Here is a 27,972-nt window from a genome sequence, read left to right on the forward strand (position 1 = left end):
ACCTGTGCTGTGAAAATCAAGTATCAGACCCAGCAATGAGAAGGTAGAGGCTATTTCTGGGAAACACTAGTCAGCACTCTGCTTAGAAGTAAAGGAATGTTGGTAGGGAAGTGATAGCTACAGACAAACAGGCAGATTCAAGTTGACTTCCAAATAGCAAAACCTGGTGGCTGACATTTGTAATTCCAGCTACTCCAGAGGCAGAGGCTGGTGAATCATAAAAGTAATCCAGGAAGAGGTAGGGAGACCTATTCTGAAAAACCACCATAAAACAAAATGGCTGGGGAGTGGTGTGGTTGTGTGGTGTGGTGTGGTATGTTGAAGTAGTACAGTTTCATTAGCCTGTGAGAGGCCCTGTGTTCAATCACCATTACCACAGAAAGAAGAAGAAGGAGGAGAAGGAGAGGGTAAGGGAGAGGGAAGGAGCGAGAGAAAGGGAAAGCAGGGAAAGAGAGAGAGGATGAGAAGGTATGATTTGGGTTTTTCAGTGCCAAGAGTAGTAAACTGAATTCAGGGAATGTCAAGCTGCTTTGGTTTTGCTGCTGCCGCCATCACTGTTGTTGTTGAGAAGCATGATTACTGTGCTTTCAGGTCACTGTGGGGCTTCATTAAAGGAAGATTAAATGAGGCAGAGTGCAACGAGGAAGTTGATAAAGAAGAGTATTGGAGTAGGTCAGGTGATCCATGGAAACAATCAGAACAAGGAAACGGCAGAAGCAAAAGCAAGAAAATGCCCTGCGCAGTGATTGATGTTTATAATCCTAGTCTAGAGGTGAGGATTGAAAGGATCATCGCGCGAGGCCAGCCCAGACAAGAACTGATGGAGACCCTATCTCAACAATAAAAGCTTGGTGTAGAGGTGACATGTGATACCACTAGTGACAGGTCTGGTGGCTCATACTCATTCTAGTTCTGAGGGAAGCAGCAACAGGAAGATTACATCCTAGGAAGGATCAGGCATAAAAGTAAGAACTTATTTAAAAAAAATAAAGTTAAAAGGGTTGAGGGCAAGTCACAAGGGATAGAGCTCTTGTTCCAGAATAAAGAGAAGCAAGAAAATGATAACACATAAAAAGTATTTGCATTATCTATCTGTACCTATGTATGTTCCATCTATATCTATTTATATATCTATCATCTATCTATCTATCTATCTATCTATCTATCTATCTATCTATTTATCTATCTACCAATCTTTTTAAATTTATGTCAACAAAAGCAACAATACTTTGGGCCAATGAATTTTCAAAGCATGGTTTAGCCACCAAAATAAATTAATTCATAAACACATACATATTTTTTAAAGGAAACATTGCTTTTACTGTTACCTTTTCCGGCTCTGATCACTCACTACCCAAAAACTTTTCCAGCTAGATTTCTGTAAAGCCATTCTTACCCCTGTTTATGGGGAAATCTCTATATGTCCCAACTTTCCTTCAGACGTTTTATACAAAAACTAACCTATGAAAAGAATGATCAATGAAACACAAGCTCTCAAGCTAGGTGCCAATGGCTCACACCTACAACCCTAGCTGTTCAGGGGGCCAAGATTGTGATTTGAAACCAACCCAGGCAAACAAATCTTCAAGATTCTTAACCCCAACTAAACAGCAAAAGCTCATTAATGGGGATAGGGCTCAAGAAGTTGAGCATCAACTGTGAGAAAAAAAAAAAAAGTGAGCAAGAGCTCAAAGGCCCTGCGTTTAAGCCCCAGCCAGTACTGGCGAAAAGCAAGCAAGCAAACTAACAAAAAAGGATCTCATCTATGATTCTGAAACCTTAGATGGATTAAGAAGGTCTCTATTGCCATCTGTCCTCATTCATATGAACTGTCAGTCCGGGTCCACCAGCCTGTATACCATTCCTCCATCCCAAGGTTGTCACTGGCCTCTTTTTGTAGCACGTGGAGGAAGAAGCTCAAGTTAGCTCAGCCTATAGGAGGAGCTTACCTCATTTATTGAGCAAAAACTCACGTCAGATTTTTTCCCCTGGTCCTGGGGCTTGAACACAGGGCCTGAGCACTGTCCCTGAGCTTCTTTTGCTCAAGGCTAGCACTGTACCACTTTGAGCCACAACACCACTTGTGGCTTTTTCCAAACAGTTTACTGGAGGTAAGACTCCATGGCCTTTCCTGCCTGGGCTGGCTTCAAACCATGATCCTCAGAGCTCAGCCTCCTGAGTCGTTAGGATTACAGGTGTGAGCCACCAGTGCCCGGCTTCATGTCAGATTCTTAACTTTCCCATCATGTCTCAGCCACGCTGCTCCCTGCACACACACCCCCGCTCATTTCCCATGCCTTCAAGGGCAGTTCAGCCAACAAAATCCATCGATACCACATCCTATTGCTCATCATAATTTATACTGGCTGTTGTGATGAAGAAACAGAAATGGAAGACCCTACCGCCTCTCCCACTTCCCTATCAAAGGATGGCAGTTTGCTCAGCACTAGGTGGGGGCAGGGGGAATCACTCAGGATACAGGACAACCCCAGGCAAGCTGAGACTGTAGGAAAGCTACCTCAGCCTGTGTTGTGTCTACACTCTAACAGGGCTGTACTCCACCTTCCCACATACCAGGCTGTGTTCCCTTTCCACCTCGCTGTTCAGTGAACCCCTGGTAGCCAAAGGGAGCCCCAGACAAGCTATACAGGTGAACACCAATGGACTCAGGTATTCTCTGTGGCTGCTGTAGTGAATTGGTCATTCAATGAAACTGCTAAGAATCTTTAAAGAGGGCTGGGGATATAGCCTAGTGGCAAGAGTGCCTGCCTCGGATACACAAGGCCCTAGGTTCGATTCCCCAGCACCACATATACAGAAAACGGCCAGAAGCGGCGCTGTGGCTCAAGTGGCAGAGTGCTAGCCTTGAGCGGGAAGAAGCCAGGGACAGTGCTCAGGCCCTGAGTCCAAGGCCCAGGACTGGCAAAAAAAAAAAAAAAAGAATCTTTAAAGTAGCCAAAGTGTTGGCAAAGGAGCTTTTAAAAACACCCCATTTGTGGAGGGGGTAAGGTGGGAGAAAAATGAAGGAGGAAGAAACAAGTTTGATAGGAAATGTACTCACTGCCTTACATATGAAACTGTAACCCTTCTGTATATCACTTTTTGACGATAAATAACTAATAAAACAGGTCATTTTGCCCCTGCAAATCTATTTCTATTCAAATTCAAAGGAAAATGTAGGCACTGACTATATTAGGAAATCTTTACAAAACAGTTGCATAAAAGAACATAAGAACTCTAATTGCCATGCACGGAATATATTAAACAGTCTTCATATGTGGCTTCAAGGAAAAACACAAAATCATGACTATCTTGTTTAGTTATATCCTGAAGATACCTGAGACTACTTCTGAAAACAATGTGAAGTAAATTGATCGTTTGATCCATAAATCCCAAAATTCACTTCAGGAATCTGATCTTACAGAAAGCAGCAATAGATCGACTGCTTTGTGGCAAATCCTATCTGTGTTCTAGCTGCTCCAAACCCTGTCAATTTCTACCACTCCTCCTTTCCCCTCTACATTATCTGCCCAACCAATGCTTGCTAAGTTTAAACACCAAAGCTTCCAGTGAGAAAATAGATTGTTTTGTTGGTTTAGTTGTTTTTTTTTTTTTTTTTTTTTTTTTTTTGCCAGTCCTGGGTCTTGGACTTAGGGCCTGAGCACTGTCCCTGGCTTCTTTTTACTCAAGGCTAGCACTCTGCCAACTTGAGCCACAGCGCCACTTCTAGCTTTTTCTGTATATGTGGTGCTGAGGACTCGAACCCAGGGCTTCATGTATATGATGCAAGCACTCTTGCCATTAGGCCATGTTCCCAGGCCAGAAAATAGATTGTTTAAAAATGTTTCCTATCTCTATCACCGTATTATTTGTCAAGGACAAATCCTCCCTTTTGGAAGATAGGCATGCTGTGAAGCTGACATCAGTGATTTTACTGATGGGGATGAAGGCCCTCTTTCATCCCCAGTCTTGAGTTTTGTATGTCACGGCCCATCAAGAAAGGGGCAGAAAATGGGGAGCAGGATAGGGAATGGATCGTCAGCAACCTGGCTCAGCCAGTGTTTTCTCTACTCCCTAACAGCGCCCATTCCTCCCTACCACCAGTGCCAAAGCCAAGCGACCATCGCCTAAGCCAGCAAACGCTAGAGTGACTCCTGCATTCTCATCTACAGATGTTATGGGTTGGCTCTTATATTTAACTTTAAGGTCCTCAACCTGAGGGTTCTAAATATAATTCAAATATTTTAAGCAGTGGGGTCACCTGGCCAGGTCTGGAAAGTGAGAGGGAGAAGAGGTAAGGAGAACGAAGCTTATTGGCACCTTTTCCTCCAACGTAGTCTGAGTGCGCAGTAAACCCCGGACCTGAAGGTAGCTAAGGGAGAAGTAGAAGACTCAGTAATTTCGCCTTGGGTTTTTTTCTCTCCGAATCAAATACCTTTGATCTGACATTCCTAGCCCCTCCCTAGAATAGAACTCTCCCTAACATTCTTTCCTTTCAAGCAAAGGCTCTACTCAGAATCCCATTGGCTGGTGAAGACATTGGGAGCACCTCATTGTCCCCCCAAATGACTCACAGCAGAAACCAAGCTGTACCAAAGCTGTAGTGCACAATTGGTTACTTCTTCCCCTGGTCTTCAAATCGGATAGGAAGCCAGTGGAGCGTTCTGTCTTTCTCTTTTGTCTACCTTTTCTCAGGAAGGGTAAGTGGAAGGCTGGTTCTACTTGCCAGCCCCCAAAGAACACAGAACTGTCTTCTCCATCTCTGGATTCCACCAGGGGCCAGTGGTGCCCTGTGTAGTTAGGCCTATAATGCTTGTGTCTAAATGGAGTATGTGCAAACATTTCCTTCCTTCTTTTGTTCCCTCCCTCCCTCCCTCCCTCCCTCCCTCCCTCCCTCCCTCCCTTCCTTCCTTCTCTCCTTCCTCCCTTCTTTCCTTTCCTTTCCTTTCTTGTTGTTTATGTGCTGCTACTGGGGCTTGAACTCAGGCCCTCATGCTCTTGCTTTTGTTTTCAATCAAGAATTTGAGCTATTCCTCCCTTTCTAACTATTTGCTGGTTACTTCGAGAAAGGAGTCTCTCAGATATGTCTGTTCAGGCTAACTTCTTGATGCTTAGATCTCAATCTTCTGAGTAGGTAGGATTGGACTGGGAATATGGCCTAGTGGTAAAAGTGCTCGCCTTGTATACATGAAGCCCTGGGTTCGATTCCTCAGCACCACATATGTAGAAAAAAGCCAGAAGTGGTGCTGTGGCTCAAGTGGTAGAGTGCTAGCCTTGAGCAAAAAGAAGCCAGGACAGTGCTCAGGCCCTGAGTTCAAGGCCCAAGACTGGTAACAAAAACAAAACAAATAAACTGAGTAGGTAGGATTACAGGTGTGGTCATCAGAACATGGCCAAACATTTTTCTTGTCACTATTCACCAGATAATACTGTATAAAAATGATTTCTGTAGTTCTTGTGCTGTTCAGCTCTTACAAATAAGCTAGAATTGATTTAAGGTGTACAGGAAGATATACAAATACAGTGAATACTGTGCTATTTCGTAAAGGGCTTTTCAGTAACCCCTGAAGACACTGAAGAAAAACTGTATTTGTTGCATGAGAATGTAGAGATGGAAACTAGAAAAACTGAGGTGAGAGTCTATAGTCCTCATCCCCCCCCCCGTTTTTTTAAGGATGGGCACATTCAACCTGTGGAGGAGGAGCAAGTATCATTCTTTTAAACATCTGTATGTCCAATACTAATTTAAAAATAGAAACAATATATGATCAAACATGTATGTCTATGGAAACTGAGGCTTCATGTCCAAGCTATAAAATATTGATTTGCAAATCATTCAGAAACAGAACCCTTGAATCAAAACAGGAGCAAAGGATGCGAACAAGTTAGCCAAAGGGGAGGAACTGAAAATGTTCATTTCTAGAAAATGCTGCATCATTTTGGTTGTTGGGTGGTAACTATGAGATGGAGGCTTGTGCGCAAGTGGCAAACCCAGGGGGCCATTCAGGAGTACCACCTACAGTGGAGGTCCAAGTTTTATTCTGTCTACAGACTCACGTGTGGCACCACTAGCTCCAATGTACAAGGATCTCAAGCCAAAAATAACCCACCCACCCCAAAACGGAAGACTCTACTTGAAGACAAGGAACTAAAGCAAGGAGGATTGGATGTGGGGCTCAAGTGGTGGAGTGACTGACTTGCAAAGGCTTGGCCCCTGGGTTCAAGCCCCAGTACCAGCCCCACCATGAATGTGTCTTATTAGCTATTAACTTTTCACAGCCAAAAATGTGGTTCAGCCTCTTATTTATAAAATCTGGAAGTCAAATATTTCAGTTAGATTTCATTTGTTTCACTGTGGTTAGTGAATACTATTTAACAGTGGATGTTTCATCATTGATTTCTCTTAGGTTGACCTAAACATTACAGCCAAATTAACATGATCATATGTTACCATTACAGATCGGTTTTTTTTTCCCTCATGATATTATCATTCACCACTGTCTGCTGACCTCTGAAGGAAATCTAAGGATGGCCAAGTTACACTGAAAGGGGAAAAATATTCACTGCAAATAAAGACGTGAGGGCAATTGACTATTCTGCCTTCTCAGGAGGGGAGGAATCCCCTCAGGAAAGGAAAGCTCTCTCAATTAATGATAATGATAATAATAATAATAATAATAATAATAATAGTTGAGACAGGCTGAGGGCTGGTGGGCAAAACAGAATTTGATGAGAGTAGAGAGACATATTTCTATCTTTAGTAATAGAAATTCCAGAGACTAAAGGCTCTGGAGAAACTAGACAGCAACACAGTAGACATCAATGAATATTCATATTTGGGAATTTTTTTTCTTCATGCACCTGTCAGAAACAGAGCACCCAAAATCCCAAGTGGTTCAAACCAGGAGGAAGCTTTTCTCTCCTGTGATAGTTCAGAGGCAAAAAAAAACCCACAACACCACAAAAACAAAACCCAAACTTCAACAACAACAAAACCCCCAAATTGCCACATTTAAAATGGTCAGTGAGGGCTGGGGATATGGCCTAGTGGCAAGAGTGCTTGGCTAGTATACATGAGGCCCTGGGTTCAATTCCCCAGCACCACATATACAGAAAACGGCCAGAAGTGGCGCTGTGGCTCAAGTGGCAGAGTGCTAGCCTTGAGCAAAAAGAAGCCAGGGACAGTGCTCAGGCCCCGAGTCCAAGCCCCAGGACTGGCAAAAAAAAAAAAAACAAAAAACAAACAAAATGGTCAGTGAAACCACCCAGCATGGTTGAGCATGGACCAGTTTCCTTTTTCTGGATTATTCCACCATCCCCTGAGAAACTGAGCCCCTCAGCATGGCAGAAACATACCTTGTTAGCAATTCTAGCCTAGTGGGTGGAAGGAGAAAGTGGAGAGCAAGCAGCTTCCCTGTTAACGAAGTGCCATTGGGCAGTTACTACAAAGCCAGATCTAGGCCAGCAGCCATGGCTTCTGCTGATATTTAAAGTGGTAGACAAAGTTCTGCTACTTATAATACGCAATCTTTGCTATATCCACTAATGGACAATCTTGCGACTCCTTAATACTGCTTCAATCTACCCAAGCCTTTTCCAGGATGTGTGACCGGCTTTGCACAAAACAGGATAAAAAGAAAGTCATAAAGGAATAGAGCCTTCTAGAATACCCAGAGATACAAAGGATAAAGGGGGGGGGGGGGGGGGCTCCTGTTTTACTATTAAGGAGAACAGTGGCGCCATCAAGTGGAGGACTTGGGATAAGCAGGTGGCTGTCGGGGCCTTCATCTGGGGCTGGACTGCAGAGATTGGACACAAATGTAAACCTTTTTATGAAATATGGCATGAATGACAGAGACAATGTGCACAGGAGTTCAGAGGATGATAGAGCTCCCCCACAGCAGGGCAGAGCAGGGCTGAGGGACGAGTAGATGACATTTACACTGACCTCTGACCGCCGAAGTGACATGCATTCATGGAACTCTAGAGTAGAGGTGGTTCAGGAGTGCATTGGTTTGAACCAATGTACATTGAACCAACGAACTTTTGCAGGCCACACAATAAAATTAGCGTATTGACTTTATAGAATACTAAAGGACCACAAAGACAAAAGATTTTGACCTGTAAAATTTTAATTGAAGAAAAAAAAAAAAGTTCACTCCGTATCCAGTAAAGCAAAAATGTATTAGCCACAAGATGATCGATAATACCATCATCTCAAAGCAGTGATCATGTCTAGATATTCATTACGGTATCCACTTCCCACTCAGTGACAAGAGTCTCTAAACAGAAGTGGCTCGATTCACAGCTGCCAGTCATCCAGGCTGCCCCTTTCCTCCCTCGAAGGAAAATCATAGTGATAACTCCAGGACTGCTTATCTGGCCTTGTCTCTCTGTGATTCCAGCAGCTCAATCTCCAGAGACAGCTTGTAGATCTCCAGGGCCATCTTCACCTCCTCCGCACTTGGGAGACACTGCATGAGTTTTCTGCCCTGCAGCACTTGCTTGCAGCCTTCAGGGGCATCCTGAAAGAGATGGGGGTGGAGGATGGGGGTGAGAGGGCCCTGCTGAGCATCCAGAGACAGGACAACAGTACGCTATATAGTCTAGAAAAAGCACAGTTAGGAATATGTTTGTCCATGTCCAGCAGACCCTGCTAAGGGGCTGAGCTTTTGCTGTTCTCGAGTGAGAAAAGGGAAGAGGAGGAGAGGGAGAGAGAGGAAGAGGAGGAAGTGGAGGAAGAGAAGGAGGAGGAGAAAGGAGGAAGAAGAAGAAAGGAGGAGGAGGAGAAGAAGCAAGAGGAGAGTAGGTAGAATCGAGAGGATGAAGAAGAGGACTGGGGTGAGGAGCGGGGCAAGAAAGGGGCAGTGGAGAGGAGGGAGGATTCTCTTGGAATGACTGAATCCTGCCCGGCAGATACCATCATGCTTGGCTGAGAACGAGCTTTGCAGAAGCCATCAATTTGAGGGTTTGGCAGGAGAGAATGGCCTGGAGTCGTACCACTTACCCACTCACACTTGGGCACCTTCGGATACCAGGTTCCATTCTCTGAGCAAGTGATACTTTGGGGACCCACCACGGAGAAGCCAGAGTCACAGTGGATGGTGACATTTTCAGGTTCAACATACTGAGCCTTATTCACAAATACCTTTCCATGTTCTATCTGTGGTTTCTCACACTGCGCTATAAGAGAAACATATTTTTAGGCGATATGCAACTCAAAGAAAGACATAAGAATTAAGTGCGTGTAGGTAAGACTTCTTGTTCTGCTTTTTACTTGCACTTTTATGTCCAAACTATGAGTTAACATTTTTATTGAGAATGATGGCTACACGTTTTATGTGACTGTTTCAATTAACTGTCACAATAGTTTTAATGAGATGAGCATTACTATTATTCTCATTTTATTTAGGAAAAAGTTTATCTATGCAGAATGTAAGAAATGTGCCCACAAGAATAGCATATTCAAATAATATAATAGGATGCCAGGTGCCAATGGCTCACACCTTGAGTAGCTAAGAGGCTGAGATCTAAGGAAAGAAGTTCCAAGCCAGTCTGGACAGGAAAGTCCCTGTGAAACTCTTATCTCTAATTAACAACTCAAAAAAGCAGAAAGTGATATGATGGCTCAAGTGGTAGACTGCTCAGGGACAGTGCCCAGGCCCTGAGTTCAAGTCCCACATAGACAAAAGAATAAATAAACAATAAAATGTATAACGTGAAAGGTTCTTCCTCTAGCCAGGAAGAGCTTTAGACTTTCTCCTGAGTGTTTTGTGCTCTTGGTCCTGCGCTGAGAAGGAAGATGACTTGCCTTTACACTCGGGGGCTGCTGGTGACCACAGCAAATCGCCACAGGTTAGTGTTGCTTCTCCAACTAGACTGTATCCTTCCTCACACGTGTATGTAGCCTTTGTGCTCCTGCCAAGGAACGTTGAACTGAGTTCAAACTCTCCATGGGCAATTTTAGGAGGAAATCTGCAATCTTGACAATAGGACAGAAGATGAGCACGTTGAGTGTGTAAACTATTGCAACATAGAATTTGTACTGTTTGTCCTTCTTTCTCTGCCCATGAGATTACTTGGCTAAACTCATCCATCCAGTTGGACTGTCCTCTGGGAGGTCTCAGGCAGAGGCCTAGAAGGTCTCGATCTCTATTCTTCCATAATCTGAATAGTGAAGCTCCCCTAGTAGCCCCTAAGTTGAAGGCTTTGTCTCCAGGTGGTGGAATTTTCAAGAGGCAGGGACTGGTGAGAGGTTCTTAAGTTAGAGTTGTGTCCTAGAAGGACATTGTGGGACTCAGACTTTTCTCTTTCTCTCTCCACCTCATAACGAACTGAGCAGTTTGGTACCATTTTATGCTGCTGCCAGGATGTGCTGCTTCTGCACAGGCCCAGAGCATCAGAGTCAATGGATCATGAGCCAGAATTCGAAAACTGCGAATCAACATGGACCTTTTCTGTTTATAAGTTGCTTATCTCAGTCATCTGTTGCAGGGACCGAAAGCTGACTCATACACAAGCCCAGTGTGTACTATATCCACTCGGGCATGCTAACTTCCTGAAGTTATTTAAAAATGCCTTCTACAATCTGCTATAGGAAATTCAAGGGTTGTAATTACACTTATGGTCGGCTATTTTTTTTTTCTGTGCTTTTAGGGGGTATCAGTATAGATACAGTCTTCTTAGTATAGTATACAATTTTCTTTTGTGTTAGTGACAAATCGTTCCATTTTACATTGCTTGGGGACCACATTTGCACGAAGCCTAGATTTAGACTTGAGTCAAATCGTACTGTTGCCACACCATTCATCATCTCATGTTCAATGCCAGGATGCCTTACACAGTCAATGGTTTCTCACCAGAAAATACTGTCCCTGTGAACTGTTGTGTTAAAGCCACTGAACATGCAAGGAGGTTCTTTGCCTTTCCAGTTTGCCTGATGGTGGCAAAAGAGAAATTCACAAAGGCAGCACATCTTTCTAGGAAGTGGTGCTGTGACTCAAGGGGTAGAGTGCTAGGCTTGAGCACAAAGAGACTCAGGGCAGTGCACAGGTTCTGAGTTCAAGCCCTAAGATGGGCGAAAAAATAAAAGATCTTTTTACCTTTTCCTGTCTAAAACAAAGCTATAAATTTTCACTGGTTTACTAGCCAAGAGACAGCATTCGCAGGCCAGAGGCATCTGGGAATAGACTTCAGAAATGTTCTTTCCTTTGAGTTGCCATTTCTCCAACATTTATGATTCTCTGTTTAAATACTATTTAATACAAGGTTCCAAGAAATTGCTTTGAATTGATTTTTTCCTACTTGGTAAGCCGAGCAAATGTTATTAGCTTGCTTTAAAAAAAATTCTTGTTGCTCTTTATATAGGGGTGTCAAACTACAGGCTTACCAGAGTTGCACAGATTATGTTTTTTCTTCCTTTTCTATATATCAGGTCCATCCACAATTTCTGAGTCAGTCATTTCTCCCCCATCAAAACTCTTCATCCATCCCCACCAAGAAAATTCTTACTGTACTGTATAATGTTTTAGCAAATAATTTATAGGAAAAAGAAGAACGATGACTTTCATATTGTAACAATAGTCATGACAAAAGTGTAGAACACCTCTCCAAAAGAGAATTGGATCAGTTTCCAAACACTGCACAGGATGTTAATAAAGAAAGGAGAGGTATGCCCAATGCTGGTGGTTCACACCTGTAATCTTAGCTGCTGAGAAGGCTGAGATCTGAGGATGGTGGTTTGAAGCCAGCCTGGAAAGTAAAGTCCATGAGATGCTTATGTCTAATTGGCCATCAAAAAGCTAAAAATGATGGGAGAAAAATGAGGGAAAGGGTAACAAGTTTGACAAGAAATGTAATCACTACCTTACTTGCATAACTGTAACCCCTCTGTACATCACCTTGACAATAAAATTAAATTTTTTTAAAAGATGGAAATGGAGCTGTAGCTCAAGTGGTACAATACCAGCTTTGAGAGAAAAAAAACCCCCACAAAACTAAGGGACAGTGCCCACAACCTAAGCTTAAACCTCAGTACCAGCACAAAAAGATTAAAATTGAAAAAAAAAATTAAAGAAGAGGAAATATCAAAGTACTCTGCCAGTATCCTATACTATTTTCAAAAGAAGTAATTATTTTCATAGTTCCAGATATTAAGAGAAAACCAGAAAGATAAGAGACACACAGGAGTGGGGAGAGGAAGTTAACGTACTTCAAGAACCATGCAAGAAATGTAAATCCCTTTATCCAATTATAAGCTTTTTCTTTGTTCCTTTTTGTTGTTGTTGTTTTCTGATTTTGTTGCTGTTGTTGAGTTTCTCATGTAATCCAGACCGGCATGGAACTTATTATACCGCCCCTTGAATTTGTGATCCTTCTACCTCAGCCTTCTAATAAGCCTTCTCTTAATAAACTCCATCACTGGGATACGAAGAATCTCCCCAAATAACGTCATTCTAAAAAGTTCTTACTGTGAAGACATGATGGTGTTCGGGGATGCCACGTGCCATCTGCTTGGCATGTTGCTGAAAACATCTTTTCCCCATAGCATGTATATGACACAACATCTTCATAGACGTAAGTGCAGCCTGTGTCAAAGTGGGCTTCTGTACGGTAGGTGGTTATCACATTCTGCAGGCTCGGCACTGGACAACATACCTCTAAAAAAAATACAATAATAAGCTTAAGGCTTGTATAGTTAACAATCTCACTTCCACTACTGAAGAGAAGCTGGGCAAACACCACAGGAGTGCCAAGGAATCTGTGCTCTCTGATTGCTGAATAATTTTAAGACAGTCATCCCTCCTCCCCCAGCTAAGTATTTTCATTACAAGCTTCCAAATGAGAAACTGTAACAAACCTGTGTCAAAATGTACCTTTTTACCATGATTCAAGGAGAAAAATAAATACCATCTGCTTATGATTTCACTGGCGTTGCATCATGATTGAATTCTCTAATAATTTACACTTATCATAGGAAGGAGCAAGTTATCGACAGTTTATATTTACCTGGTGACTAATACATAGAAATAAATTTAAGTTATGGCTAAAATTTTTCTTTCTTGATGTAAAATTCAAAGTGCAATAGTGATTCAAATCTTTTTAAAAACCATGATAGCTGATCTAGGGACACCATTTTTTTTATTAACAGATGGAAATGTTTTAAGATTAAATTTGAAGGCTAGGTGCTGGTAGCTCATGGTAGCTCATGTCTTTAATCTGTGCTACTCAGGAAGCTGAGATCTGAGGATCCTGGTTTGAAGCCAGTCCAGGACACAAGAGTCCAAGAGTTTCTCACTTCAACCAGCAAAAATTCACAAATGAAGGTGTGGCTCAAGTGATGAGTGCCAACCCGGAGTGAAAAGGCTAAGAGAAAATGTGAAGCTCTCAAATCAAGCCCCAGTACCAGAATAGACAAAAAAAGAAAAGGTAGAACTTGATATACTGCCTGACATAAGATAACAAAACATCACAATGGAATAAATTATTCTCTGTGCAAGAAATATAACAATCACCATGATGTAGTTTTATAGGTATGCTCCAATACTCATTTGTTAATGAAACAATAAAAACAACATTCATATGATTTTCACATTGTGAACTTTTATGAAATGCTTCACAGCATAGAGGACACTATGGCATAAGTCTAAATTCATAATCAGATGTTACATTGTGAACAAATACCATTTCACTCTGTTCTATAATGATTTAAATGTCCTATATTAAATAATTAAGTCAATAAGACTATTGTAAGCAAAATAAATTGCACTAACAAGTAGGTTTTTAATTATCTACCTGTAATACTTGGTTACATGAAAGGTGATACATTTTGCTTGTTAAGAATCAATTCGATTTGTGTCTCTTAGAAAAGTAGAATGGGGGATGGGAATATGGCCTAGTGGTAAAGTGCTCACCTCGTATACATTAAGCCCTGGGTTCGATTCCTCAGTACCACATATATAGAAAAAAGCCAAAAGTGGCGCTGTGGTGCAAGAGGTAGAGTGCTAGCCTTGAGCAAAAAGAAGCCAGGGACACTGCTCGGGCCCTGAGTCCACACCCCAGGACTGGCAACAAAAACAAAACAAATAAAAAATTATTTAAAAAAAAAAAAAGTAGAGTGGGTCTTAATAGCTTCAAATTAAACTTTGCTTTTATGCTAATATGGAAGAAGTAATCTGATAGGTTGATCTAGACTACTGCTTTTCATTATTTGTGCATTTCATACATTTTTTGAATTCTATTCCGTGGCATGAAGTTCCTTGTAGTCTGAGTCTCCATCCATTCACCTCTGAAAGGGCAAGGTTCTGATTGGGTAGGAGACATTTACTCCTTTTCTTGTCCAATTCCACATAGGCCCATAAAATAGCACCCACCTTTCAGGAAAACTAGAGAACACTTCCTTTCCAGCTTCCTGAGGTAAGAACGCTGGGTGAGGAGTCAAGATCTGCTTACCTAAAACAGCTAATGAGACCCCACTTTGTTGAACTTGCTCTCTCATGGTGGCTCGAGCTGGCTGAATACATGACTATCTCGCCAACTTTCCTGTCAGTCACCCCAAAGGTTACATTTGGGAAGGGAAAGGCTGTGAGGGAAGTCCATTCTGAGAGTAGTTGAGCTGTGTTCTCCATTCTATCACAGTAATGAAGCTAATCCTTAATGTGAATAGTGTTTAACACTTGTGTCTATTCCTCATTTGATTCTGAACTGGGCTAAGGAAAGATTTTAATTGAGTATCTCAAACTCTATGACCTTTTAATTATCTCTTTTGGAAAAATGCAGTTTACTATTTGATTGAAATTGTGTATTCTAAATTTATCTTGAGGAATAAATTATGCTTAAAGGTACAAAATGCTATCACTTACTAGGTGTTCAATATACAAAAACATTTGGAAAACAAAAACTTACTTTTACACCCGTTGAATGGACTCCATTTGAAATCTCTCTGACAGATCACAGATGTAGGCCCATTTATAGCAGGTTTATAGCCAGAATCACAGCGATACACTAACATATCCCCAGGGTAATATACACCCTCTCTTCTAACATTGTAGTAGTCTGTCCAGGAAGCATGTGGAATGTCTGGTCGGCCTAGGCAACTCTCTGTTCATAAAGCAAGAACAAAAGAAAAGAGAACTGTTATTATGGTTGCTCCAGTGCTCAATGAACCTGTCCTATCAAAGTCTATCTTGTGTCTAGTCAGGAACTAGCTAGCAATGTTTCATACATCAGTGATACCAGAAGACAACTATGAACATCCATCTGTGTGTGCCTACCATCAGAGAGGTTCTTGTGTATGGAACTACCCAATGTTTTCTGTATGTTGGACCAACTGTACTTAATATTAAGTCTGATTACTATTTTTTGAAATTTTATTGTAAAGGTGTAATTAAGACATTGAGCACATATTTCTTTTTGAATAGTGTTACCCTCTCCCTTATTTTTCTCTGACTTCCCCCTCCATTCCCTTCTTCCCCAAGTTGTAAAGTTCATTTCTAACATAGTGTCTAGTGAGTATCACTGTTGCATTGCTTCACCCTTTGTCCCACCATTTCTGTGATTCTCCTTCTCTTCCCCAAATCAGATAAACTTACACACAAGACAAAGTATACAGGAATAAAAAACAATGACAACAGGAAATAAACCAAAGGAAAAAGAAAGAAAGAAAAAAGAAATAACTGCCAACAGTATGCTAAGAAAATAACTCTTGTTTCCATTTCTTGGAGGTCACTTCAATAAACATCAGTTTATATGGTCCTTTGCTAAGCATACCCTGGACATATTCTATACAGCCTATGTTTGTTTGTGTCTGGAATGTTTCACTTAATATAATTTTTCCCAGGTCTTTCCATTTCCTTATGAATGGGAGGGCAATGTCATTCTTTGTGCATATATACCACATTTTCTTGATCCACTCATCTGCTGAGGAGCATCTGGGTTGATTCTATATCTTAGCTATGGTGAATAATGGCACAATGAACATGGTTGCACTGGTAGCTTTAGTGTGATTACTCTTCATTGCACTTCAGGAAGAGTAGTTTCTGAATGTAAGAATCACATATGCTAAGCAAATATGGCAACAAAACTGAGGGACAACCACTTCTAACTTTCTGTGTTTCCTGACTGACTAGGGAATGAAAGCCAGAGCTCTCTGCTTATCCAGACAACACCAGGAATGTGAAAGGGCTTCGCAAAGACAGATCAAGCTCTAAGAATTGTTTTCTTTTTAAGTCTGGATTTGTGGGTCCTATTTTATTTCTATTCCTGACTGCTTAATCATAGGCTATGGAAATAGAATACAAACGTCTTCTGAGTTGGATGTTTATTACATTTTATCTTCAAACATTTGGCATGAAATGTGGAGTAAAATCTTTTAGGAAGAATAATTCAAAGGTTTGTTTTTGTTTTTTTTAAAGTATACTCATGGAGTTATGTGGCCATGACTGTTAACTGTCTTTTCATCTCAAAGAGAAATCTCATGTTTATGAGCAGTTGTTCTCAATTTACTTATTCTGAACATTTCAAATAAATGAGATCCTAAGGTCATAATTTTTCTGTGGCTATCTCCTTTAACTTGGTGTTTGGTTTTTCAAGGATCCTCGTATTGAATCATATATCAGTACTTCAATTTTACTGTCAAATGGTGTTCCATTGTATGATGTACCACTTTTTATTTACCTGTTGTTCACGTATTGGACATTTTGGTTGCTTAGTTTTTATGTATAGGATTACTCTGGACCCCCATGTGACATTTTAAAATGTGAACATCTGTTTTCATTTCATAAAGGTGACTTCTGAATCATAAGACAGCTGTGTGCCTATTACTTCCCAAAATGGTGTGCCCATTTATAGTCCCTCTGTAGTGTATGAGAAGTCTAAATGTTCCCACACATGTTGATGAGGATGTCTAATTTCATAGTCATTCTAGTGGTCATAAAGTGGTATCTGCTTGTGGCTAGAAGATCATCCTTATAAGAGATACAGACATAAGTTCTTTAGGCTGAAAGCAGTAACACTAACAGTAATCTAAACCCCCAAAGGAAAACTATGAGCACTTGAAGAGGTAGTTTTGTAGGTAATTAAAATACAATATGTAATTCTCCCTTTGTATCCATTGGATTCTGAAACCCCAAACTCCGCAGGTACACATCTCAAATATCAAGTGACACAGTATTTCTATATAGCCAACCTGCATCTTCTTATAGACTTCTTGACTACTAAGGTACCTAGCACAATGTAAATGCCATGTTGGTGCCTATGGTACTGTATCATTTATTGATAGTGGAAGAAATGTCTGTATGTGTTCACCACTATAGATAAGAATACTAGGCACCCATGGTTTACTCCCCTTACCAGTCTTACAATCCATGGGTTCGTCACTTAACATCTTTGAACGATTTCCTCATCTATAAAATGAGGACAATGATACTGCCCACAATTGTTGAAGGTATTCATTGACCTAATTCTGATATACTGAATATTGTTTTATTTCTGATTATTACTTTTATCCGTAGTTTCATGATATATAAGGTCCTAATTTTAGAGTTAGAATCATAGCTAGTCCATAGAATACTTTCATATAAGTTAGGAAAAAAAGGCTTTTTTTTTTTTTTTACCCTTAAGATAACTTAGCTTTAGGGGCTGGGAATCTGGCTTAGTGGCAAGAGTGCTTGCTTTGTATACATGAAGCCCTGGGTTTGATTCCTCAGCACCACATATATAGAAAAGGCCAGAAGTGGCACTGTGACTCAAGTGACAGAGTGCTAGCGTTGAGCAAAAAGAAGCCAGGAACAGTGCTCAGGCCCTGAGTCCAAGCCCCAGGACTGGCAACAACAACAACAAAAAAGATTAAAAAGATAGTTTTAAAAATAATAATTATAGGGCTGGGGATATAGCCTAGTGGCAAGAGTGCCTGCCTCGGATACATGAGGCCCTAGGTTCGATTCCCCAGCACCACATATACAGAAAACGGCCAGAAGCGGCACTGTGGCTCAAGTGGCAGAGTGCTAGCCTTGAGCGGGAAGAAGCCAGGGACAGTGCTCAGGCCCTGAGTCCAAGGCCCAGGACTGGCCAAAAAATAATAATAATAATAATTATTGCTGGGTGCTGGTGGCTCATACCTGTAATCCTAAAGAACCAAGAGGCTGAGAGCTGAAGATCATGGTTCAAATCCAGCCCAAGCAGGAAAGACTCTTATCTCCAACTAAACCCAGAAGTAAAGCTATGCTTCCAAGTGGTAGAGCACTAGCTTTGAGCAAAAAAGGTCAGGAAAGTGACCAGACCCTGAGTTCAAGCCCTATGACTGACTCTCTCTCTCTCTCTGTCTCCCTCTCAGTCTCTCTCTATAATTCATTTTATATTTATTCATTATATATTATATTATTTAATAATATATTTCTTCAGAAGATAATTTTCTATTAAAATTTTTCGATTAAAAACTTGTTGAAATAAGAATTCCTGCAATATAGATGCCTCCCCTTCAGACTGGAGTGTCTACAACCTGCCAGACATATACAGCAACCTTTTGCAGTGACAGAGAGCTCACACTGACATTCCTGGGGGCCTGTAGATGTAGGACATGCAGGGCTTTTACTTACTAATCTCACAGGTGGGAGGAGAAGGATTCCAGTTACCATCAGCTTCACAAAGGATTACACTGCTGCCCCTGAGGGCAAAACCGTTCTGGCAGGTGAACATAATAGAGTGTTTGTAAGTATAAATGGGTGCAAACCCAGAGATGATCTTTCCATGTGGAACATCTGGCTGAGGACAGTTGATCTCTAAAGAGCCATGAGAAAAGACAGGGATTTTAGAAGACAAGCAACAGTCAAAACTATTTACTGCCACAACTAATAGAGTATAAGGGCATGTCATGTAGCTGCCAGAGAAACGTTTTTAAATGTTTCTAAATGAGAAACATTTGAAAAACATTTAAAACTTCTAAATGAGCTGGGTGCTGGTGGCTCATGCCTGAAATCCTAGCTACTAAGGAGGCTGAAATCTGAGGATCATGGTTTGAAGCAAGTCCAGGCAGGAAAGGCTGTGAGACTCTTATCTCCAATTAATCACAGAAAAAGTTGTAAGTGGTGCTGTAGTGGAAGTGGTAGTGCTAGCCTTGAGCAAAAGGAGCTTAGGGATAGCACCCAGGCCCAGAGTTCATGATCTAGGACTGGCAAAAAAAAAATATATATATATATATATTATATATATAATATATTATATATATATATAATATATATATATATGGCAGCTTCTCAAAAACTCAGCAAAATGAGCAAATGAGGTTTCATCACTTTGGTCCTCCTTTAAAATGAGTGTTCATTACTCTAACTTATTCACCAATAAGGTCTAGTCACATGTGACCCATTAAGAAACATCTATCTCCAAGGCCCACTGAATTTCCAGGTTAACAGCCTAATTTCCTAGATGGCTTGGGCTGTGGGTCCGTGCTCCCTGCTAGTGATATTATGGTCACAAAGAGGCAACCACAGCATCAAAGACCTGCTTCCCCATAGAACAGTCACGCTGACTCCACTATAATCCTTCAACTCCCCCCCAGGACATTGCTATGGCAACAGTTGAAACTACTACCCTCACTTCTTGGCTGGATGGTTGCAGTAGAGGTTATCTGAGCCCATTTTTGCTGCTATAACAAAATGCCTTTTACTAATTTATTTATAAGCAATAGAAATTTATGTTCTCACAGTTCTGGATACTGGGAAATCCAAGAGCAAGGCATCAGCAGGTGTAACTGCTTTGTTCTTGGTTTCTAGGAAGATGCTTCTACACTAGATCCTCACAGAGGAAGGGATGAAGACTGTATACTCCCATGGCAAAAGAGTCAAAGGGACCAGGTCTCTTCTTTTCAACCTCTTTTGAAAAGGGTACTTGTATCATTCAAGATAACAGAGTCCTTGGGAATGAGCCATTTCCTGAAAGCCTAGTTTCCAGTATGAATTGGAGGGACACATTCAAATCAAACCAGGAGCCTATGCCACACATACTGTACTTGTTTTAGAAAAGTCAAGAGTTGACATGGTTAAAGAGAACATATTTACTCTCCGGGTAGGGTCTCAATATCTCCCTTTCCTCTTCATTCTGAACTCCTCCTGGGGGAGACTCACAAGGTCCTTTATAAGACCTCTGTGAATTCTTCCAGCCTCCACTTTTGCCTTTTCGACCTCTAGCTGTCCCGACTTGGCATCTGAATTTGTTTTAAGTGTCATGCTCACTTGTCCCCTGGTTTGAAAAGCACTCAGGAACAAAGGGAAGATGCTTATGGTTGGCAAGCTAATACCACCATGGTAAATCTTCCCATTCGGTTTATAACTGACTTTGTCGTGTTGATCTTCTGTTATTTAGTGGGTTTTCACCTTAAACACATACACAGTTGACATTATAAATGCTAATCCATATTCCCAGACCACTTCCTGAAAAGATCACATTTCCTAATCCTCTGGTGGTAATGGCCTACATATTTCTAGTTCTAGACAAAGGCTGTGGTCATTTTTAGAGCTCTTTTAATAGGTAGAATATGTGTCAACATAGGGATGCCCTAAGACCAGAGCAGCTAAAGGGGCTGAGCTGATTACTAAGCACATTCAGAGCAACAGTCAGTCTCTCTCTCTCTCTCTCTCTCTCTCTCTCTCTCTCTCTCTCTGTCTCTCTCTCCTGAAGACTCTCCAGGACCTGTAATCTTCATATGAATGAAGGGGAACTTTTCCTCTACTAAGCCAGTGAGATGCTGCTGCTACTTGCGGCCTTATCCCAAAGCGTCAAATAAATGGCTGCTTTAGTGCAATCATTATTTTGTCTTTGAATTGTTCTAATTCCCCAATAAATTTATCATCACCTAAGGAAAAATTTAAGGCAAAATTCATCACTGTGACTTACTCTTACAAGTAGGAGGGTCTGGGCTCCAGACACCTATTGTTTGATTTACCACAGAGCAGAAAATGGTGGCATTGCCTATGAGTGAGAAGTTGGGGTTACAGCCATAGGTGACTGAGGAGCCATAGGTGAAGATATCTTCATCTCCACCACCATGCTTCCCATTGCTGATGGCCGGAGGGGGCTCACACTTGACACCTGAGAGATGCAAGTGAAAGAGAAAGACATGCTCAGAGAGGGCACTTTCCCAAATGCAATATTCCTGCACATCCATACAGGAGGGTACCACTAAGAATAATGAGTATCATTCATATTCACTAAGAGGGATAGCTCAAGTTTATAGCCAAGTCAGGAGAAGCCTTCACTTACTTACACATTCAGGGAGAGGATTGCTCCAGCCAACTCCTTTATTTTGGATCTCGCAGAAACTTGTCGTTGAGCCATGTAAAATATATCTGGGTAAGAAAAGATGGAAGATGTCAATGGAATTCTTCTTTCCCCCTAAGAAATTAAATAAAAGGGCCTAAGAATGGAGCTGTTCATATGAAAATGGAGAAATAATTATCCAGTTTTATTGCTTCCCACTGAACACAAACAGTGAGTAAAATTTTACCATGACTATGCGATGTCTGTACTTGCTCAGTTCTTGAATCTAAGCTCTGCTACCTTCTGGGCGTCAGGCATGATAGTTGGACAGGACAAAGACTCAATAAATGTGCTTTTCAATTTTTTCCTTAAAAAAGTACCTGGGTAGATTACTGACCCCAAACTCTCCTGACCTATAGCCAGCCCACAGCCTCCTTCTTCTTGAAGATGCCTGGCCTTCTTCACACAATATTAAATCCATTTGCCATTCCTGCTTCTTAATGGCTCTTGTCAGGCCCTAGGTTTTCCTCAGCTGACTTCCCTCAGGTCTGCTAATCGCAGAAAGGAAAGGCATAGCTTTCCCATTGTCCCAGCCTTGGGTGTGAGTAAACACGGCAGGAGGAGAGGGTATCACCTTTAGCAAAAAGCTTCTGGAAATGGATTGAGTAAGGCCAACTATAACTAGAAGTAGCCATTTCTTTACTTTGAATTTACTATAAAGGGCAGTTTTCCTGTGGAAAAAATAAAGTATTGATACTGGTTATTTCAATAGGAAGACCTTCAGTGTCCCAGCAGCACTTAAGGTCTGAGGCTCTTCACTTTCCATCCTGAGAGGAAACATGCCACAACGTGAAAAATCAACGGAAACAAAACTGCAGCAGGAAAGCAAATAGAGAAGAAATAGCAGATATAACTAACAAAGGAAACTTGCATGCTTTATGAAGAACAGAAGAGCCCTATTAAAATGTATTTCAAGTAAAGGTTAATATGCATATTAAAATTGCACATCATATAGCAGCAAGACATTAGACCAAATGGTCTAATTTTTCATGAATGTAACAAATAAAAGTGCATAGCATACAAAAAGTGATAAAAATATATAGTACTAAATAATATATCTATCAAATTAGATTGTTCTAAACAATGGTAATATGTCACTACACCCAGTACAAGTTTACACACATCCAAGATAATGCATCCAAGTGTGATTCAAGACTGGGAACACACATGGATTAATCAAACGGACTTTTTAAGTCAAAATATCACTATAAAATAAGATTCTATGCAACTAGGAAAGGAAATTAATGAGCAATCTATATACAAACAAATAATCTCATTTGTATATATCTATGAATAGAAAGGCAACGAGATTCCAAGCCACATTTTTCTAGTGAGACATTTAAGAAAAGTTTTTTTTTTTAAACTACATTTGCTTTTGGAAAGGAGAACCTTAAGGATATATGCATATTTCTAGCTCATTTAAGGAAATACCAGAAAAAGTACATAAGAAACCAATATAAACGCAGTGCTGGTGGCTTACACCTGTAATCCTAGATACTCAGGGGTTGAAATCTAAGGATTTAGGTTCAAAGCCAGCCCAGCAGGAAAGTCCTTGTGAGACTCTTGTCTCCAATTAAGCACTCAAAAAGCAGAAGTAGCACTGTGGCTCCAGTAGTAGAGTACTAGCCTTGAGCGAAAGAGTTTAAGGTAAGCACCCAGACCCTGAGTTCAAGCCCCATGACCAATAACAACAACAAAAAGAAACTAATACATGTAACATTTTTGTTTTACTGAGGAAAGAACAAGGTGCATTGGAAACGAGGTGGAAGTGAAAAGTTTCGATGTAAACCTTCTCTTATCACTTTAAATTTTGAACTACATGGACACATTAACACTTTTTTTTTAACTAAAAGAATTATTTCTCAATTACTTCACGCTCACCCTTCTGAACAGCTGAAATGTATTTGTGATCCAAAAGAGAAATCTGTCTGGATTTCCACTTGGCCATGACGCAAATCTCCTGGATTTTGGCACCGTTTCTCTGGGAGCAAAACGTAAATGGTTAGTGAATCCAAGCTGGGCACTGGCGTGGCGCAGGCATACAATCCTAGCTATCAGGAGGCTGAGATCTGAGTATCCCAGTTCAAAGCCAGCCCAGGCAGAAAAGTTGTTTACCCAATTAACCACCAAGAAGTTGGAAGGGAAACAGTGTTTCAAGCCAGCAGCATCCAGGCTTTGAGTTCAAACTTCAGGAGCAGCCCACATGTGTGTGTGCGTGCACGCACGTGTGCACGCGTGCACACACACACACACAGATGAATGAATCCAGGTACTCACAGATACAGCATAGGAAGAAATAAGAAAAAAAAAGAAGGAACAACTGGTGGTGCTAGTTCTACTTTTGCTTCCAGAAACATCCAGATGTTAAGATTCATGGTTATTTTGTTTACTTACTTATTTAAGTTTCCTATAGGCCACCTTAAACTCATTATGTAGCTCAGGGTAGATTCAAACTCACAATCCTCCCACTGGTCTCCTGAGAGCTGATATTACAGGCATGTACAACAGTACACATCTAGATTCACATTTATGCCTGATCCCCGTTAGCTGATATTATATATTGCAGGGGGAAAAATGGATATGAAGCCTGATCTTGTTTGTTTGTTTGTTTCAGCACATTTTACCAAAGGTCATACCCTCAGTTATAAGAGATACAAAAGGAGAAGGTCTAGATTGTAGGTTTTTACTGTTGGAAAACATCACAAATTGGACTCTTGAGAGCGAATCACCTTCTCCCAAACCCGATTGCTACAGTTTATCCACTGAAATTTTTATAATTCTTTAAAAGTAAATCTAGTTTCCAATAGAGCCAAATGAGATTGGTGGTTCATTGCTTGAGAGAAGTGTTTGGTGGCCTACTTTGCAGAAGTGACTTCTTCCATACAATCAGCTAGCTCCTAGTTCTCCATTCTATTTTTTGAAAGTGTCACATGGGTGGGCTAAAAATCAGTAGCTGAACAAACTGGAGGGTTTTTAGTAACTAACTACAGGTTCAAGATGTTTTGATGCTCTGGAAGTCAACCACAACATTGGTAGAAGCATAAGTGAGCAGAATACACATTGATACTTACTGACACAGAATTCATCATATTCCCATGTGCCGTCCCCTCTGCAGACAATGTCCGAATTTGAGCGGATCCTACTATAGCCCAGACGGCAAGTGTATTTCAGAACAGTCTGTGTGTCAAAGTCTTCCTGGTCCACCTTCTTTACAGGTAAGGCAAAGGCTAAATTGGGTGGGGGTCCACATTTTCCTGGACACCAAAATGACAAGGGACACCAAACAGCACACCTTGGGACACAGCAACTTAATGTTTCAGTAGTAGAATTTTAGAGCAAAGACTATTCCTTTCTCCTTAAAAAACAAACAAACAACAACAACAAAAAAAAACTCTTGGAGTCTTTAACTCCTCTTTCCTGAATTGAGAGCAGAAAATGTTTCTCTTCTATTTTTTTTCCAAAAAAAAAAAAATGGATGATCAGGAAAAGGAAGCTGAGAGTCTACACACACATACAAAAATAAATCTGATTTTCTTTTAAAAAATAATCACAATGATGAAGATGCATTTTTTTTGTTTTTGTTGCCAGTCCTGGGGCTTGGACTCAAGGCCTGGGCACTGTCCCTGGCTTCTTTTTGCTCAAGGTTAGCACTCTACCTCTTGAGCCACAGTGCCACTTTTGGCTTTTTCTGTTTATGTGGTGCTGAGGAATCGAACCCAGGAATTCGTGCATGCTAGGCAAGCACTCTACCTCTAAGCCAAATTCCCAGCCCCATGAAGATGCATTGGACACAATTACAGGACTGATTTTACCTTTACAGAACATGGCTAGAGGTGTGCAGTTCACCACTCTATTCTGGATGAACTCACAGACACTGAAAACTGTTCAGTCAGACTGATGGGTAATATAAATTTCTTTCAAGCCATATGTGGGAGACAGAATGCTTTGGAAACTTCTAGAGAAGACACTCTAAGGGAATGTCTAGAGGCTCGATTTCTTTGTGAGCAAAGCAAATGCTCTTACATTCCAGCTAGCCAAAAACACCTTTTGTTGCTAAAATCAAATTTCTGCTAATGCAACAACTCTTTTTTTTGGTCTTGTAAATATGGAGGATTTGAATGGTTGGCTTTCCACCACTCACCAAGAACAGTAGCCAACAGAGTGGTAACCAAGGTGATTCGGAACAGACTCGGATCAGAGACACTGCTCAGCCTAGGGAAGAGCCAAGCTGCCATCTTCTCTGCTGCTGCTCTGAAGAAAAAATAAAACCTAAATTTTCTAAACATAAAATACTAGGATACATGTGATGGGATCCATGTCTTCAAGAGATGCAGCCTAGTTCCCTAGAAAAGACATGTGCACAAATGGCCTAACTCCACTAAGAAAAGCCCGTATGGATGGATGTGCTGTGTTCCTCTGGCACTGTTCCTGAATACCTTAATGAATACTACATTCCACAGCCAGAGGTTTGGCTCAAGTAGGAGAATGCCTGCCTAGCAAGCACAAGGCCCTGGTTCCAAACCCCAGGACTGCCAGAAACCCAAACAAACAACAACATCTGTTTCCTCATGAAATACTGTGGATTCAATGAGGGCAAATGAAAGTATTTGCTCCAGTTTCTTTCTCTAAGCTGCTGTACGGTGGTTATCTCTAAGCGTGATGGATCAACTGCCTCCTTGAGGGCAGGAGGAAAATGTATGTGAGGTGTTCTGACACTTGTGTAGCCATCCCTCATTCACTCCAAGAACAGATCTGAGCTTATTTCTCCAGCTGCTCCCTAGATTGCTAAGAACAGGCACCGAACTCAACCCGCCACTGACTCTGGGGAAGAAGGGGAGGACTTGCAAGTGGAGGAGACCTGAGTTCACCATACTCTTACCTCTAATCTTGAAGCAGCTGCATCTGCTTCTTGCTACTCAAATTTCCTCATCTCTAAAACGATCGCATCCCACTTAGCTGATAAACTCTGTTCATGACAAACTCAGCCATTCTTTCTCTGTCCCCTGAAAAGCTGAAGCAACTCTAGCAAATATCTTTGCATTTCAATGACATCAGCATGTGTTTAATTTCTAGAGAAATGAAACTGAGTCCTGAAACCCAGGTCATCTTGCTGTCCTGGATGAGGTCAGCACTTGCCAATGAAGTACAGTCTAAGAGACGCTGGGAAAATCTTCAGTTCCTCCAACTTCTCTTTCCATTAGAGATTAGTTTTTTGTGTGTGGGGGGGTGGAGATTACAAAGTGGTGCGTTTCAACAGTACAGACTGGCCTTTGAATGTCCTTTGTGAAAGCAAGTGTAGTGTCCAAATTCATAGAGGAGTGGGAAATATCACCAGGGCTAGTATTCTTTCCCTTTCCTCTCCGTTGGGATTTTATAGAGATTATCTTTTAAGTGAGTGAATTTTCTAAATTTTACCTTTAACATTTAGATAATCTCTGAAAAAAATACTATTTATATCGTCTCAGTGCTGCTTCTTTTACACCTAGACTCTCAATTGTATCACTTACGAACACTAGAAAGACTTTCTTACATTCTTTGAATCTCTCTCTCTCTCTTGCTTGCTTACTTTCAGCTCTTTCCTTCAATGTTCACGTTATGTTTGCATGTATACCTAAGCCTACCACAAATCTTATTTGCTGCTTTTGCTTCTTCTATGTACTCTTGTTTTTCATTCTCTTCATACTACCCTATTTGGGGACAGAAAAAAAAATCAGCAAAATGACAATTAAAAATGAAGACCAGAAAAGAGTCCTGGACAACAAAGGAAGAAGAGAATTTCAAGAAGGAAGGATGTTACCAAAGTTGGAAAGGAAAGGAGAGAAAAGAAGTGTGTGACTAAGACATGTAGCTTCAGAGACTAACTGAAAGCTGATGCATATATTCTCATTGCCAAATCTAAAGGTCTCTGCCAACAACAGAGCTCTGGAAGAGTTAACAACCTCTCCCAAGGAAAATACACCTGCTTGCAGCATAGACTTTGAAAACCAGGTCTCCTGTGTTCCCTTTTGGAATCCTGGTTCACTTCTTGCCTCACTTCCCTATGTAAGGGGATCAGTGAAGGACTAGCAGAGCAACTCACTTGTCTCTTAGATGCAATAACAAGATCAACATCATCTTATGCTTCTTTTATACCCTATCTGATTCATAAATATTAGTTCCCCCTTTATTATACAAATTAAAGACTCTTAAAAGGTTAAAAATATATTTTTTCAAATCACACAATCCACCCCCTTCATTCAGGACTCCAATAAAGGTTTTTGCTGAAAACATCATGGTTTTGTCTTCCCAGTGCTGAATTCTCTGAGAAGACAAGCCATCAGCTCTTTTCCCAAGTGCCCAATAGCCCACTGACCTGCAATAGCAGAGGAAGGCTGACTGCAACGGTGCCTTGATCTCTCCTGTCTTGATTCCTCTGAGATCATGGCTTATCCTAATTTCCTGTTGTTAGCTAGTAGCCCATGCTATTGGCTGCTCAGGAATAGCTGAATGCAAATGGATGGGCAAAAGCTCTTCCCAGACCCAGTGAATGATTAACGGCAGAACCGGAGCAGTGCTTGCCTAACCTCCTTCCTCTTCTCCAGTTCTCATTTTTTATCATATGTTGCAACCATTTCTTTTCTCCTCTGCCAACCATTTCCCCTAAGTGAGAATGGTAATCTG

The 27,972-nt window shown here is 41.0% G+C and overlaps 1 protein-coding gene across 1 annotated transcript; it reads right to left on the minus strand.

Annotated features, from left to right (window-relative positions):
* Nucleotides 1–8,124: 8,124 nt before the first annotated feature.
* Nucleotides 8,125–27,831, minus strand: LOC125359312 (C4b-binding protein alpha chain-like). Its single transcript, XM_048356978.1, has 12 exons — nucleotides 27,665–27,831; nucleotides 25,454–25,558; nucleotides 24,384–24,566; nucleotides 23,194–23,293; nucleotides 21,256–21,341; nucleotides 20,890–21,084; nucleotides 18,594–18,776; nucleotides 14,905–15,099; nucleotides 12,471–12,659; nucleotides 9,812–9,982; nucleotides 9,008–9,183; nucleotides 8,125–8,525 (listed from the first exon to the last, which is right to left on the minus strand). The coding sequence occupies exons 1-12, from the start codon at nucleotides 27,732–27,734 to the stop codon at nucleotides 8,376–8,378; spliced, it is 1,803 nt and encodes a 600-aa protein (XP_048212935.1). The 5' UTR covers nucleotides 27,735–27,831; the 3' UTR covers nucleotides 8,125–8,375.
* Nucleotides 27,832–27,972: the final 141 nt, after the last annotated feature.

The sequence above is a fragment of the Perognathus longimembris genome, chromosome 11 (genome assembly GCF_023159225.1).
Source record: "Perognathus longimembris pacificus isolate PPM17 chromosome 11, ASM2315922v1, whole genome shotgun sequence".
NCBI classification, from domain to species: Eukaryota; Metazoa; Chordata; class Mammalia; order Rodentia; family Heteromyidae; genus Perognathus; species Perognathus longimembris.

Bases quoted from the DNA above. Each gene is read 5' to 3' on its own strand.
- LOC125359312 (XM_048356978.1), bottom strand. From the start codon at position 27,734: ATGATCTCAGAGGAATCAAGACAGGAGAGATCAAGGCACCGTTGCAGT. The intron at 24,567-25,453 runs GTGAGTGGTGGA...TTTGGTGTCCAG, and splicing joins TCTGTTGGCTACTGTTCTTG to GAAAATGTGGACCCCCACCC. The intron at 9,983-12,470 runs GTAAGAACTTTT...CCTATTGTCAAG, and splicing joins AACACCATCATGTCTTCACA to ATTGCAGATTTCCTCCTAAA.